A 16,590-nucleotide genomic window follows, 5' to 3' on the forward strand; every position below is an offset into this window, starting at 1 on the left:
TCAGGCAACCCCATTGGTGTGCCCACTTAACCACTATGCAGTGTTGCCTCTCATAGTGATAAATTAGTGATGCTTTGTTAAAATAGGGGTGACAAGTAAAGGTGCATGATGAGAGGGTCTTATGCCTTTAATTACCAAGGAACAGAACTCACCGGTGTAAGGCTGATAATAGTCATTGCTGTCATTCAGTAATAAAAAGAACAGAGAGCCAGATACTCTACAGACATATTCACAAATGCTTCCTAGTTATAAAGGCTTATCCTCAAATACAGTATGACAGATGACATATGTCAACTGACAAATACAGTTTTCATCAGTCATTTTTAAGAGTCTGCTTGCAGTTAAACTTTTTTCCCAGCCATTTTCCCTCTGACAGTTTATTTTGGGCCTGAAGTATGATCCATAGAAAGGAAAGCTGCTTAGAGGGGTATATGGGGAACCAGAATCTTCCCTCTCCTCATTTCATTAGTGCCCACGTTCTCTGTGGAAGCAGGATTAAAGATGAGTTAGCAGGGAAAGGATAAAGCTTGACTGGTGAGAGGAGGTGGTCTGTGTGTACCAGAGCATGACCTGGGTGGAAACAAGGTACAGGGTCTGGAGTGTAAGAATGATGCTTGTATCTGAATACAATTGATGTGATAGGTTGAACTGAATGAGGAGAAGATGGAGGTTTGTTGAGCGGGTGTTATAGGTGGTGGCAGGGGAGGTTGCAGTGGGGCCTGGGGGTGGAGGACATTTCATTATCAGAGAAATGCCACTTAAGTTTGGAAATAATAGTTTAGCCAAAGTAGAGGAGGAAAAGGTAGTCTGAGAGGAGAAATGGGATTAATCTGGACTTGAGAGGACTAGCACCAGAAATCAAGATTTTGTGGTTTGGGACTTCCCCGATGGCTCAGTGGTTAAGAATCCACCTGCCAATGCAGGGCACATGGGTTCAAGCCCTGCTCCGGGAGGATCCCACATGCTGTGGAGCTACTAAGCCCATGGGCCACAACTACTGAGCCCACTCACTGCAACTACTGAAGCCTGCGCTCCTAGAACCCATGCTCCACTACAAGAGAAGTCACCGCAATAAGAAGCCTGCACCTTGCAATGAAGAGTAGCCCTTGCTCTCCACAACTAGAGAAAGCCCGCGTGCAGCAACAAAGACCCAACACAGCCAATAAATAAATAAATACGTAAAATTTTAAAAAATAATAATAATAAATAATTAAAAAAAAAAGATTTTGCAGTTTGGATTGAGAGGAACAGAACAGAGCCGGGTAGTACAAGAGCTCTGACACATTTCTTGGGATTGTGACTAATTCGTCCCCCACCCTCTCCATAACTCATTTCTCCCATCTGTTTGGCAAAAAAAATGATGTCTGCCATCTCTTTTTTTCATGGTTCTGATGCTCTGAGTGTTTAGGAAGAGAAGCCATTGTCTCACAGTGCATGTGTTTTAGGAGCCATGGGAGCCTTCCTGGATGTACTGGCAAAAGATCCCATTCTCATAACTGCTTGCATATTTATACATGTTTAAGTCAGAGAAAGGGCAGAAAGGACAGATAGGAGGTACTGTATTTTGATGAAAAGTGTGATATAGCTCCATTACTGTCTTGGGAAAGATGGAGTCAACCTACCTGGATATCATATCAAAGTTTCAAGAAGGAAAGATGATTTGGGAGAGGAGAAGAGTGCTTGGGACAGGTTAATGCAGGGGTGAGAGTGACATCAACTGCTGGCCCATCAGAGACATAGACCTGGAGAGGGTGCAGCAGACACATTAAAGATGCAGACTTGAGCACATCAGCACAGAGGTGGTTGAGGAATAGTGTCTTCAGTGATGGCTCTTCCTCCCGTAATGTTCTACTTTGAATCCAGCTTCACAACATTGGTAATGATGGCAGGTAACAACCCCATCAGCAGCATTGACAGAGTTGTATTTCCGGTTTTGGTGACCCATTCACATTTAGACTCATGAGGAATGATGTCTATCGGTGATACTCTCTGCAAGAGGAAGGTTTGGGGTCTTCAGAGGCATGTGATGCTGACCACTGGGTGTTTGTGTCTCTCTTGCATGTACCCCCAAAGCCCTGCTGTAGCTGAGACAGGCTTCCCATTCGATGAGTTATCACTGCCTTTCACCATGTGGGTTACAGATGTACCTCTGTGCTTCTTCGCTGGGCAAAGTAATTGGTGTTTGACATTTAAACAATTGCTGTGACACACACCAGAATCTCAGATATGAGTAGGTCATATTCATAAAGCCCTTGTTTCTTAAACAAAAATTGCAGTTGTGTTTCTGCTGTGGTAGTCATAAGACTTGTCTTTTGAAATGGCTTTAATCACAAATTCTTTCTGGCTGAGTTGGGCAGGGTAGGCATGATATTTTTCCCTTGAGTGACCATTTCTTTTTGCCAAGTTATCTTAGCCCATCATGGAGTTTTGATGTTTTAAAAGAAGTTTGCTCTCTTGGAAAAAAATTATGAAGGTAAACTTTTGAACGATTTGACATTTTGAACGAGTCAAAGGGAAACAAATGACCCAGAGGGCTCTGCACTATCATTGGGACGAATGTACAGAGCCTTCGGTGCCACACCAGGCTACTTTTCAAACCATCACTGTCGTGAAAAGAGCAGTACAGCTGGAAAGAGTCATGCAGACACGATCTTGCCTCTGAATTCCTTCTCCACCACTTCTGCAGGCTTCTTCCATCGGGACTTAAAGCCAGAGAACCTCCTCTGTATGGGACCCGAACTCGTGAAAATTGCAGACTTTGGACTGGCCCGAGAAATCCGATCAAGACCTCCATACACAGACTATGTATCTACCAGATGGTGAGTACCACCTTCCTCAAAGGACTTAATTGCACTTCTTTAAAAATATACGATTATACTGAGGATAATATTAATGTTTGCATTTCTTACTTTTAAAGACCGTTTAAAGACCATACACCATATTGAGGGTAATATTAATGTCACAAACACTAACTTTACATTAAGGGCACCATTTGAAACACATATGTGAAGGAATGTTGGCATTGTACAAGTTTTAAAAGCTTGTGTTGTAAATAATTTTAGAAGGAAGTCCAACAGGGAACTATATTCAATATCTTGTAATAAACTATAATGGAAAAGAATCTGAAAAAGAACATATATATCTGAATCACTTTGCTGTACACCAGAAACTAACACAACATTGTAAGTCAACTATACGTCAATAAAAAATTTTTTTAAAGGAAATCCATTATGGTTTTCCATAATCTAAATAATGTTCTATATATAGAGCTTCCTGAAGACCGTTTCCTAAAAAAGTTGTGTAAAAGATCCTCCAAAGACTTGTCTGAAAACCAGCCAGTTGTTGTTGTTAAAACTTTCAGACCCTAAGAATTTGATTTAAGCAGTTTGCTGTGACTAAGAAGAGCCTACAGACTAGCTCTATACTCTCTCTCGCTCCTTTTCCCCCGTCTCTCGCTGGCTCTCTTCCTGCTCTCTCTCACTGTCTGTATTTCTTAGCGATGATGTAGAGCAGAGGCCTATCGAGAAATGCTCAGTAGAAAACCCCATGAAGCAGAGGAGCCCCACTTTACACTGCAGGCACAGCTGTTGTGTCACGAGTCCATGCGCTGCCCTGACCTAGACAGAAAACAGAAATACAGAAACACTCTGCGGGGAACTGATTGTGTATTTAGTTTGCTTCTGACCAGTGGGCGCTTTAGCAGCTTCTCCTTTGTCCTGCAGGTACCGGGCTCCAGAGGTGCTCCTGCGGTCCACCAGCTACAGCTCCCCCATTGATATCTGGGCCGTGGGCTGCATCATGGCAGAGGTGTACACCCTCCGGCCGCTCTTCCCTGGGGCCAGTGAGATCGACACAATCTTCAAAATCTGCCAAGTGCTGGGGACACCCAAGAAGGTAATGATGTGGGAGAAAGGCCTGTGGGGCAAAGCAGCAGCTTCCCGTGCTCTCTGCCCCCAACCCTGGGCAGCACAGGCCCCTCCCCCTCCCCTCCCCTGGAGGACTTCCTGGCTGCCTCTGCTTTTCTGTCCACATCCTCTCCGCTCCCTTGCAGAGCTTCAGTGTTCTCATGGCCACAGCTCTTATCCATGCAGAAGTCTCCTAATGTGATCCGTAGCCCTCCCCCTTTCCATCATAACTCCAGTCACAAATTGACACCTATCTCTGAGATTTTCCCACAACACCCTCACCCTCACCACCAGCTCAGCATGTCTGACCCAGGCGGCTTTAGGTTTCGCCCCCAACCAGCCTCCTGCGCTCATTCCCCGTTTCTGCCTGTGGTCCCATCACATCCCAGAGCGCAGCCTCGAGGCTGAGTTCCAGTTTTACCTTCTTTCTCTCTCCCTTGCTCCCCTTTCCCCTCATCCCAGCAGCTGGCCCATAGAACCTGTTGACTGTCTCCACCCAGTATGTCTGACTGAAGCCCTGTCTGTGTCTGGGGAGGGGGGATCGCCCCAGTCTTTCTGCCTTCAAGTCTTTTCCCTCCAGCTTTTCTTCCAGTCTGTGGCCAGATGTATCCCCCTAAAGAGCAGCTCTGGTATCTGCCGCCCAGCCCCCTAACTCTCATTCCTTATCCCCCACTTGCACCCCTCCTGGTTCTATGCTTGGAATCTCCCCACCTCTGCCGAGTGCATGTATCATGTGCCCCAGTCCCACTCTTCTTCCAAGACCCTCGGTAATCTTTCTCCTCCCTGTTCCTCGAATCTCTTCGTCTTCAACTGTGCTCTGTGTTATTAATATACCATCTGTGTACATGTCTGTTTCCTGGACCATAAGCTCACTCAGGGAAAGGATTTGTCTCGTGTTTCTTTGCATTTATTTTACACATCCTAGCATCACTGCTGGTATAAACCAGACCCTCAAAAAGAATTTTTTTTAATTATCTGAAGGAATCATTAATGCCACCTCCTCAAGATTTCCAGACTCTCCTCTGGAATCTCTCCCTCCTCTGGATGACTGTACCTCTACCTCTCTTGTGACCTTTGTTACTTTTTATTCTGTGTTATTGTGTTTTTAAAATAAATGTCTTATATTCTCTTTCAAACCATAATGCCTTTAAGGGCACGATATATATTGGATTATTTTTTGGATACCCAACAACACTAAGCATATAGGAGGCACTCGGTAACTATCTAAGTGAATGAATGCTACAAGCTATATAGGCTGCCACTTCGCTTTAAAAAAATAAAAAGCAATTATATCAGGATGTGTCCTGTAAAACAGGAATTTGTTGGAACTAAAAAGGACCTTAAAGACTGATTGTCCAGCATCTTCTGTCATGCACTCCAACACTGAGTGTCCAGTAGGTCTGATGCGTGAAAAAGTGGAGGGCTTGAGACCTAACAGCTCTCCTGACTGCTGGGTTGCTAAGTGTGTGTACTTTGACTCATCAAGATGGGGGATGTACTACTATGTAGGCTTGCACAAATTTATTTGACCAAGAACAAGGTGTTTTGTTTTATTGTTTCCCCCCACCCAAAAAATATCTCAGTAGTAATTTCTAAAACCTGTGTCTCATGGAACACAATTGAGAAAATACTAATTTGGTTCAGCCCCCAGATCTCAAGAGGTGAACTGTCTTGTATTAAAGTTATAAACAAATTGGTGTGGGGAGCTCCCTGGTGGTCCAGTGGTTAGGACTTGGCACTTTCCCTGCCGTGGCCCAGGTTCAATCCCTGGTCAGGGAACTAAGATCCCACATGTTGCGTGATGCAGCCAAAAAAAAAAAAGTTGGTGGCACGTCCAGTATCTCTCCCAGTGTTCCCCAGCCTTCCTGTTCTGTGTGTCTCTCTGTTAGCATCCTCCTGCATTTCAGCACCCACAGCGCCACCGTGGTGAGTATGGGTGTGATAGTGACATGTCACCTTTTTGTTATGGGCACAGGTGCCAGAATATACAGTCCAATCACAGCGATTAGCTGAGCAAGATTTTCTACCTTTTGCTTCTTTCAGACTGACTGGCCTGAAGGCTACCAACTGTCCAATGCCATGAGCTTCCGCTGGCCCCAGTGTGTGCCCAATAACTTGAAGACCCTGATCCCAAATGCCGGCAGCGAAGCAATTCAGCTCCTGAGAGATATGCTGCAGTGGGATCCCAAGAAACGGCCAACAGCTAGTCAGGTTTCCTTCCATTTTCTTCTGATGCATTTCTTATGAAGTTCCTGTCTACCTGTGAATAAGTCCTATAAATCCCATGGGGAATATTGTATTAGGTATTACGTATGAAAAATAGTATCAATACCACTAATAGTGAACTATATAAGGTACAAGAACTCAAAGTAGTTAGAAACTCTCTGTGTCCAAAGTATCAGTGGTTAAGGTTGAAACAATGTAGTTGCTTTGAAAATTGCCATACAATTCAGTGATATATCACCATATAGGTGGAGATGGAAATAAACAGATATATCCACTGTCTTTGGCGAATGTTTTCAAATATATTCTCTATGAGTTAAGATGATATAACAGTTTGTGTATAAGGCAGTACTGGTTGTTGAAAGGCAGTTTCAATGTGAAAATATCATGTAAGATCCAAATCACTTGTTTTACAGACGACAGAGAGAGCAAGCTAGGATAATAACTGTAATCAGGATTTTATAGCACTTTACAGTCTGCACATGCTTTAGTATGTTTTTATGTGATTTTTATTTATTTATTTATTTATTTATTGGCTGAATTGGGTCTTCATTGCTTCACACAGTCTTCCTCTAGTTGCAGCGGGGGCTGCTCTTCATTGCCGTGCATGGGCTTCTCAGTGCAGTGGCTTCTCTTGTTGCAGAGCATGGGCTCTAGGCATGTGGGCTTCAGTAGCTGTGGCACTCAGGCTCAGCAGTTGTGGCTCTCGGGCTCTAGAGCACAGGCTCATTAGCTGTGGCTTAGTTGCTCTGTGGCATGTGAGATCTTCCCGGACCAGGGCTCAAACCCATGTCCCCTGCATTGGCAGGCGGATTCTTAACCACTGCACCACCAGGGAAGTCCCATTTTTATGTGATTTTAACACCGGGAAGGCTCCAGGAGACAGGCATTACAGTTTTCATTCTATAAACAAGAAAACTGAATCTTAGAAAGTGCAAGTGATTTGCAAAAGAAGGAAAGAAAGTTTAAGTGATCTGCCTTAATAACTCCCCCAGTAACTGGTACAGATAGTGTACTATCAACGGCAGTTCTGTCATGTGGGTGACACGCCTTCTAACTCCATACCTCCTGTTTTCCCAACCTGCCCTCCCCCAAGGCCACTTTGACTTAGATTATCAAGTGCACCCAAAAGAGACATGTAGTGCCGTGGGCTCCAGACACCCCCAGGCCTCCTGCCAGCCTCTTTTTGTGGTAGTTGCACCTGGCCCCTTCTCAGGTGGTCTCATCGATAATCGAATTGCTCAGAGGATCAGAAAGGTGACCAGTTCTAATCAGAGTCAGTGATTTGGCTGAGGGAAAGTGACCGAGGCACTTGAAGACAGGGCCAGTGTGATGTTAGAATTTGTGAGAGCTGAGAGCTGACAGTTGGGGGGATTAAGGAATGAGAGAAAAGCAGCTTTCCAGTGGCTCAAGGAAGAAAGAGCTAAGACTCTGGATGGCTCAAGAAGGTTGGAGAGTGCTCAGAAGTGTGCCTTTGGTGATGAAATTCACAAATGGTTTCAGGGCAGGAAGGAAGCTTTCTGAAGAACCTAGTTTTTTAAAGATGAAAAGTTTTTTAGAGATGAAAAGGAAAAGATTCTGTAACAAGGAACCAAGAGAGGCATGTGTACTTTTAAGAATAGTATCAGAAAAGCTAAAAATACCCCAAATCAGTTGAGACTTGCAGAAATACCTGGGACTACAAAGAAGACTTTCCGAGTTAGATGTCAGGATCCAGGACCTCTAAGGGAATATCAACGTTATTTGCCTCTGTATCTACACTTATTATCATTACAGGTATTTATACCTATGTCCCAGAGTCATTGAGAAAGGTTATGTCATATTCAGTGACTTCCACTCAAAAAAAAAAGAAAGTATTTCAGGAAGAATTGCAAACCCCAGCACTTTAAGATTTATCCCTCGGCGATCCAGAAAACTCGATTATCTTGATGGGCAAGGTTTAACTACAGCATGCGTTACACTCTTGGCATTTCTGGAGTTAAAGCAGACTATACATGCTTATTTTATTTTATTATTTTTTAATGGAAGTATAGTTGATTTTCAATATTGTGTTAGTTTCAGGTATACAGCAAAATGATAGTTTTACATATTTTTTTCCCGATTCTTTTCCATTACAGGTTATTATAAGATATTGGAGATAGTTGCCTGTGCTATACAGCAAATCCTTGTTGTTTATCTGTACATACTTATTTTATATTTGATTCTTCAGGATACTCCTGGATCATTATATTTGGCTCTTTCCATTTTATATATTTTTTTCTTCCTGTGGAATGAAGAAACAGGCTTAGAATGGTGAAATATTATACTTAAGACACATAGCAAATAAGCTACAAAGCCAAGATATTGGCAGAAGCAGCAAAGAGCATAGCAGTGAACCTGGCTGCTTTACCCAAATAATTTGAGTGTGGCAACCAGTCCGTACATTTTACGCTATTTTAGATAAGGAAAATCACAAGGGGTGTTACAGATTCAGGATGCTGTTTTATAGTTGGTTTGGGCTAAGCAACTGTAGTAAACTGGTTTCGTGAAATCTAGCCAGCAACTCTGAATGGTGTCAACCTTCCTGATTAGATTCTTCTCCTAAAGCAGCCTTATGTGTCCTTCCAGGCACTTCGATATCCTTACTTCCAGGTTGGGCATCCCCTGGGCAGCACCACACAGAGCCTTCAAGATTCAGGAAAACCACAGAAGGACATTCTAGAAAAGGCAGCCCCACCACCTCACATAAAGCCGGTTCCTCCTGCTCAGCCCCCAACCAAGCCACACATGCGCATTTCTTCGAGACAGCATCAAGCCAGCCAGGCCCCTCTGCATCTCATGTACCCCTACAAAGCCGAGGCTTCCAGGATGGACCACCTTCCGGAGGACAAGCCAAGCCCTTTGCTCTTGCCATCCCTCCACACCAACCATCCTCAGGCAGTAAGCAGGAAGATTCACTCGAGAGCCCTGTGTCTGTCTTGTTCCTCTTCTGACCCCACTTACTGCGTGAAATATTTTCTTTTTCAGCATATAAGGTCTAATTATAATAGATCAGTCTTTGCAATATTATGGAATTGTGAAAAGAGCCTTGGCTTTGGAGTTAAAGGTCTAAATTCAAGTTCTGGCTCTACCTGTGAATGGCACTGTCACTCGTGGAGGGGTGGACATAGGGGTGTGGCTGAGGGCTGGATGCAGCCCCAGAATGCTAACCTCACATCTTGGCTCTGCTGATACATAGCTCCATGACCCTGTGCAGGGTACCTGGCCTCTCTGCTCCTCACTTCCTCATCTGTGAAGTAGGGATGGATAATGAGAGCACCCACCAGATGCAGTTCTTGTGAGGACTGAATGAGTTCAGGCTAGAAAGAATGTAGAACAGTACCTGGTACCCAGTTAGAACTCAGTAAATGCTAGTTATTGTCATTAGTCCCCATGGACTCAGTGTCCCCATCTGGAAAAGGAGGATCCCGATGCCCATCTTGCTCACCAGGCAGGGCTCTTCATCGGGATCAAAGGTCCTGCTGCTTGGGAAGATGTTTTGAAAGTCATCAAGCGCCCCACTGATGTTTGCAGACCCTTAGTCCCATCAGTGCCATCAGCTGATGCGGTTCACGCCGGGCTGCTGACTGAGCCCAGCTCTTTCTTTTCCTCTTGCTGTTCAAAAGGAAACAGTGAGTGTTAGAGGCAGTAAAGCAATAACCTGACAAGGGAGTCTGGTTTTCATTAACCTCGTAATGCTCTCTGAGAGTCTGATCTTCTGACACCTCTAATGCAGAAGTAATACTTTATCTGTCCACTAAGCATTCACTTAGTGAGTGCTGGCTCCTGACTGCCACTTCCCCCCACCCCCCTGCAGCGGCCGTGTGTGTTTAGAAATTTCTCATTGTTGCTAATCCTGTAGTTAAATAGGATCCAGGTCTATGGAGAAGGCAAAGAAGGCATTAGCTGCATTATTTTCCATAAAAGAGCAGGTGACTGACACTTTAGCTGTATTCTCTTACATTCTGTTTAGGACAGTGTCAATCACACTAACTCTTTCAGAGGTGAGCCCAGGATGAGAATCCAGCCACCTACCTCGCATGTGAGAAGTACCTTAAATTTCTTTTTTTAAATCCTTATCTTGCACAGTTTAGCAGCCCCATTGAATGAAAACTGACGTTATCTCTGCAGGATGAGTAAGACAGAAATCTGGGACTGTGTTTTCCACCATTGCTGTTTCCAATAAACAGTGCATATCGGGGAAGGAAACACCCCAGGACCCTCCTTTACATAACTGAAGAAGTTCAGAATGGGCATGGGTGAGCTCCATTAATGCCAACTATTGCTTTTTTCCCCATCTCCTTGTATGCACAGAAAATTCTCACTGGCCTGGAACACAAAAATGGTGAGATCAAGCCAAAGAGTAGGAGAAGGTGGGGTCTCGTTTCCAGGTCAACAAAGGATTCCGATGACTGGGCTGACTTGGATGACTCGGATTTCAGCCCATCGTTCACCAGGATTGACCTGAAAAACAAGAAAAGACAGAGCGATGAGACGCTGTGCAGGCAAGTGTGGGCTCCCATCTGCACACGGACTGCCTTTGGGGGTCTGCGAGATCGTCTTTACATCCAATGAGCTGCCTAGCAGGTGCTGACCAAAACCATCTTCTCCCCAATCAGATTTGAGAGTGTTTTGGACCTGAAGCCCTCGGAGCCCGTGGGCACTGGAAATAGTGCCCCCACCCAGACATCCTGTCCCCGGCGTGACACACCCACCCTGAGGTCGGCGGCCAAGCAACACTACCTGAAGCACTCCCGGTACCTGCCTGGTAATAAGCATTCCTGCCTTTGCTCTGATCACTGATAAGAAATTGTGTCCCAGGAATCATATGTTCACAAAGATTCTGTTTTGGACAGTGGTGGGACCACCATAGAAATATTTGCTGAAACCCAGGCTTCACGTTCTTTTTTTTTGGGGGGGGCCATGTCCCACGGCATGTGGGATCGCACTTCCCCGACTAGTAGAAGTGCGAAATCCTAACCACTGGACCGCCATGGAATTCCCAGGCGTCTGCAGTTGCCGAAGATAAGAAATTTGATAGAGGAAACCAGGTCCAGCCCCTAGGGAGGGAGTAACCAGGAAGAGCCAGGCAGCTTGTCCGAGATCTCTCCAGAAACTGCCAGCCCTGTGTGCTCTCAGGAAACCAGGTGGGAGCTTAGTCACCCATGTGGCTGTACCACAGGGATTAAGAGAAAACATTGTCGTTGGAGGGTGCCCAAGCCTCTCTCCAGATTCTCTGTATTCTAAGCATATAGCACTAGCCAACCATTCATTCACAAATCCATTCCATCCATAAATCCATACTGAGCACTGTCCTGTGCTGGGTGCTGAGAATCTGGTGGATAAAATAGTCAAGAGGGGTCAACGGGTTGCCCACCTCTAGGACCTCCATTTGCATCATAGGCTGTGCAGTGACTTTAGCCAGCAGCCTGTAGACAGTATCCTCACCCTCATATTTCCCAGTGGTGGGAGACAGACCCTAAATAAGTGGATGGTGACAGCTGGTGTTAAGGGTGATGTGATGGGGGCGGAGGCAGTACTTTTAGACAGAGTGGTTGGGGAAGGCCTCTCTGAGCCAACGACTCCGAGCTGGGTCCCCCAAATTGGAAAGGAACTCCACATGCAGGAGAAAAAAAAGGGAGCTGCAGGAAGAGCATGCTGGGCAGAGGGAGCAGCCAGTGCAAAGGCCTGGAGGCAGGAAAGGGCTTGGCTTGTGAGAGGCCAGCGTGGCCTGAGCACCTTCGGAGAGGATGATGTGTTATGATATATGAGGCATCCTTGCGGTCTTGTAAGAAATTTGGATTTGATTTCATGAGCAACGGGAAGCTCTTAAAGGGTTGTAATTGGAGGAGTGACACGACTTTATTGACATCTGTGTGCTGCGTGGGTGAGGGGCCCACAGGCTGTTGCTGTTGTCCAGGTGGGGGCCATGGTGCTCAGATCTAGGGTGGAGTCCCAGGGCGGGGAGTGGAGGCCCTGCCGATGCACTGGTTCCCCACCCTCGACTGGGAACAGGCCTCCTAAATACTGCCACACCTCATCAGTCTTGACACTGTGGCCTCGGGAGATTGGCCTGACAATTCCCGGATGACAGGATGTGGGGGGCAGAGACTCCAGCTACAGTGAACACAGGCAGAGGGGCGCAGGGGATAAGTTGGAGAGTTATTTCTTTTTGGTTCTAGGGGAAGAAGAAGCGTAAAGGATGAATTCAGTCTTTCTGTTCTGAAAGCTAACGGCGATGCCTGACAGGAGTGGGAAGTGGGTGATCTAGCAGGGAGCGGTTCGTCTTGCAGTTGAGGTCAAGGCAGCCTCAGGTGTGAAGGAGTTAGTGAGGGTCACTGGTACAGACGAGAGTCACCATGGTGACGATGGTCCATGTGAGGTGAGAGGATGGAATCGCAGAATTCAGAAAGAGGAGAGGCGAGGACTGCAGAGCTGGGCATGGTGGGGTGGAGGGACAGAGAAGACCTTGGGCAGCTGACAGAAAGGCAGTGGTCCGTGAAGGCAGATGAGTAGGAAGGCCAAGGGGCACTGAAGCCCAGGAGAGCACCAGGTGGTCAAGGCATCAAGACATGGACAGATCTGTTGGTAGAAGTGGAAGAGACCTCTGTCCGGCCACCCACCAGTGAGACAGCCCACTCACCCCAAAGATGGCATCTTTCCTCTGCCACCTATCTGATGACATCATCACAGTCAGTTTTTGCTTCGATTGTTGAACCATAGGAAGTCTTTGGCAAATTGGATTCTGCATTCATTTCATCTTGCACGTGCGGTGCAAGATCAAATATAAACTTTGCATTTGAAAAAATTTCTTATCTATTAGGAATAAATATAAGAAACGGCATACTCCCGAATCCAGGCAAGGATTTTATTCCGTCTAATCCGTGGTCCAGCTCTGGTTTGTCTGGAAAATCTTCAGGGACGGTATCAGTGATCAGCAAAATAAATTCAGGTGAGTAATGATGATGAACCCCTAAATGATAATAAGAAGCAGATTCTCTGGATGCGGCAGGGCGACAAGCTGTGGGACCACGAGGTCCTCTCTAGTGTGAAAACCCTGGGCCTCTTTTCCAGGCCCGTGCAGCTCTCTCTCGCCTGGCAGCAGGCCTTGGGGACTCCGCCAGCTCCCTCGGGCTCTGCCGTCAGGCGTAGCAGGAGAGGAGAGCAGTCTTCCCTGGCTCCAGGGAAAAACAGTCTTACAAGTCTGGCTTCTGAGGCCCTGCTCTGTGATGGGCGACCTCCGGGAGTCACACTTCATGGGGCCTCCTTGCTCTGGCTTGCCCCTTCCGTCTGACGGCCCCCCCCCCTTAGCCCGGGCATCAGAACCCCTTCTGGTTGGAAGGTGGGTGGATTAGAAGGCCTTGCCTGCTCTTTAGCAGACGGAAGAATTTCAGAAGGCCTCCAGGCGGTCGCACCCCATGCCTGGTAGACAATGTCCCCTGTTGTGGGCCACTTCCCTTTCCACGTGCCAAGGAAACATCTGGGCTTCTCTTCTCCCTGCCTTTGTTCATCACATGTTCATGTATTTTAAGGAATACAAAAAGGAAAGAAAGAATATATCCACACCCACTTACTCACCATCCAGCTTATAAAGTCAGACTCTGCAAACGCACAGGACGTCCGGGACCTTGCGTTTCCTCTCTCCTCTTTTCCTCTCCTTCCGCCTGACCCCCAACCCTGCCCAAGTTGGGTGTTTATTATTTCCATGCTTTTTATTTAGGATACAAGAAATACCTAGTATGGTTTTGCATGTTTTAAAACTTTTATGCATATAATCCTGGATCTCCACTAATTTTAGTAATTATATTACATATGCAGCAATTATACACCTATAGAATATATATATCATGTTATGTATAGTATTACATGTGTAATGTATATGTGTATGATACCACAATTTATTATTTATACTAGAATATAATTTTTTAATATTCAAGTATAGTTGCTGTTCAGTATTATATGTAAGTTATGTGTGTGATTTAGTGATTTACAATCTTTAAAGGTTATGTTCCACTTATAGTTATTATAAAATACTGGCTATATTCCCCATGCTGTACAATATATCCTTTGTAGCTTATTTTATACCTAGTAGTTTGTACCTTTTTAATTTCCTACCCCTATACTGCCCCTCCCCCCTTCCCTCTCCCCACCGGCAACCGCTAGTTCTCTATATCTGAGTCTGCTTTTTTTTTGTTATATTCACTAGTTTGTTGTAGTTTTTAGATGTCACATGTAAGGAATATCATACAGCATTTGTTTTTATCTGACTTATTTCACTTAGCATAATGCCCTCCAAGTCCATCCATGTTGCTGCAAATGGCAAAATTTTGTTCTTTTTTGTGGCTGAGTGGTATTCTATTGTATATATGTACCACATCTTTTTTATCCGTTCGTCTGTTGATGGACACTTAGAACACAATTTATTCATCCCATCTCTTCTTGACTAACATGTAAGCTGTTGACAGTTTTCGCAGTTAGAGCGCTGGAGTGAACACTGATGCCCCTATAGGTGTGCACGTGTGAGGTTTCTGGATATGACGTGAACACGTTAGGTTAAAGGCTGTGCACATCTTTGACTTCACAGATTTTGCTCAGCTGCTGTCCAGCAGGGTGTGGGAGTTGTGCTCCGTCCTTGGTGCCTCTTGGTACTGTCGCGATTGCAAACGTGTGCTCATCTGAGGGTGTGCAGTGGCATCTTCCTGTGGCTTCAGTCTGCATGCCCCATTGACTAATGAGGGTTGAGCATCTTTTGTGTTTACTGACTCTCCGTTTTTTCCCTCCTGTGATTTCCTTGTTGAAATTCTCTTCCCATTTTTCTTCTTATCTATCTAGTCACCAGAATCGCAGAATGTGCTCCAGCTGATCAACACAGCTCCTCACACATGAGCTCCAGACACTTTTCCCTGCTCTGCCTTGAGCAGTTGCCAAGAAGTCTCTGTGTTGCAAAGACACAGAGCAACTCTCCCCCTCGTGAACTCTTCCTAATGCCTTTAACTTCCATTTGTATAACATCCTTCATTATTCCATGTGCACCTTTAAGCCTTAATAATAAGGCTCATTATAGATACACATTCACCCATCCGATTTGTATTGATGACTTGCTATATGTAAGGCTTTCTGTGAACCACCTGGACCCTAAGATGAGAAGCATCCAGTTCTTGCCCTTAAAACACTCTCAAGATAGAAATGACATAAAAAGTGAATGTATTTAATATATTTTAGTAGTGATTGATTTTCTGGTTCTAGATAAGAGTATTTAGCATAGATTTATGTATAATAGCTAAGTAACATAACCTGTATGCTGATCAATAAGAGAATTGTTCAATGAGTTACAGTTTAACCATTCTCTGGAATTTGTATATACTGACATGGAAAGCTAACTCTTCTATATTATGGCGTGGAAAGAAAGAAAATTCCAGAACAGGTTAAACTTACTATTCCAAACAGAAAGAAGATTCCAAATTTCCCCTTTCTTTAAACAAACCAACCCACCAGCCTCCTTGTGGGTTCCAGCTACAGGGTCAGCACTGTCTTTGTACCCCTCCACCCCGTCCCTCAGTCTTTCCAACAGTGTGGTGTGGTGGAATGCTCTGCTCAGAATTCACTGATTTTATCCTAATTCTTTTCCCCCTGAAAGTAAAAACCCGGTTCTCTATTGCCCCGCCCCACTCTCCTCTACCCCCATGGGTGTCCTGTGCATGTCTTTGCAGTAACAAGCTTTTCCTGTTGCAAATCAGTTGGTTCCGGCTCTACAAGTTCTAGTGGACTGGGTGGAAACTATATCCCTTCCTTTCTGAAAAAAGAGATCGGTTCTGCTATGCAGAGGGTCCACTTGGCACCTATTCCTGACCCTTCCCCTGGTAAGTTCTATTTCAGATTATTTATTATTACTCATGAATTGATTCAACAAATAGTTATCAAACAACTGCTTTGTGCCAGACCTTGTAGGCCTAGGGTCCAGGAGTGAAGGAGACAGACAAAACTCCCTGTCCTCCTGGAACTTGTACTCTACAGACAATAAATAAACGGAATAAGATGCTCCAAAGTGCTAAGGGGAAGATAAAGCAGGGAGTAGGGAGTGTGGAGGCAGGGGTATGGGGTGCAGATGCACTTTACATAGTGTGGCTGAAGAAGACCCCACTGCAAAGGACCTGTCAAGTAAAGATCTACAGAAGGTGAGTGAGCAAGCCCTGTAATGCAGGCTTTTAGTGCCTAGGCCTCCAGGCAGGATGGGCCTGACAGAGGCAAGGAATAGCAGGGAGACAGAGTGCAGGAATGGCGTGAACAAGGGGAGGGGAGCAGGAAGAGGAGGTCAGAGAGGTGATAGGGGGCCCCCCCTGCAGGTCACCGTAAGCATGTCATCATTGACTCTGGCCACATGGAAGCCCCACATGGAGGGTTCTGAGCTGGGCAGTGAGGGGATCTGCCTTCTACCTTCCAGGCT

General features: G+C 45.5%; 1 protein-coding gene and 1 non-coding gene across 3 annotated transcripts in view; both read left to right on the forward strand.

Annotated features, from left to right (window-relative positions):
* The window catches only part of CILK1 (ciliogenesis associated kinase 1), a 33,798-nt gene that overhangs the window by 13,592 nt on the left and 3,616 nt on the right, over positions 1 to 16,590 (forward strand). Inside the window, exons 5-12 of one of the 2 annotated variants that reach the window (XM_057699383.1) lie at positions 2,687 to 2,819; positions 3,723 to 3,894; positions 5,949 to 6,116; positions 8,736 to 9,047; positions 10,461 to 10,651; positions 10,766 to 10,914; positions 12,970 to 13,098; positions 15,884 to 16,006. In XM_057699383.1, the coding sequence (XP_057555366.1) occupies positions 2,687 to 2,819; positions 3,723 to 3,894; positions 5,949 to 6,116; positions 8,736 to 9,047; positions 10,461 to 10,651; positions 10,766 to 10,914; positions 12,970 to 13,098; positions 15,884 to 16,006 (1,377 nt within the window). The remainder of the gene's footprint in view (positions 1 to 2,686; positions 2,820 to 3,722; positions 3,895 to 5,948; positions 6,117 to 8,735; positions 9,048 to 10,460; positions 10,652 to 10,765; positions 10,915 to 12,969; positions 13,099 to 15,883; positions 16,007 to 16,590) is intronic. The other variant, XM_057699384.1, reaches the window with a different exon arrangement.
* TRNAE-UUC (transfer RNA glutamic acid (anticodon UUC)) lies at positions 5,613 to 5,684 on the forward strand. Its single transcript has one exon. It is a non-coding gene; the product is annotated as a tRNA-Glu (tRNA).

This window comes from Hippopotamus amphibius, chromosome 11 (genome assembly GCF_030028045.1).
Source record: "Hippopotamus amphibius kiboko isolate mHipAmp2 chromosome 11, mHipAmp2.hap2, whole genome shotgun sequence".
NCBI classification, from domain to species: Eukaryota; Metazoa; Chordata; class Mammalia; order Artiodactyla; family Hippopotamidae; genus Hippopotamus; species Hippopotamus amphibius.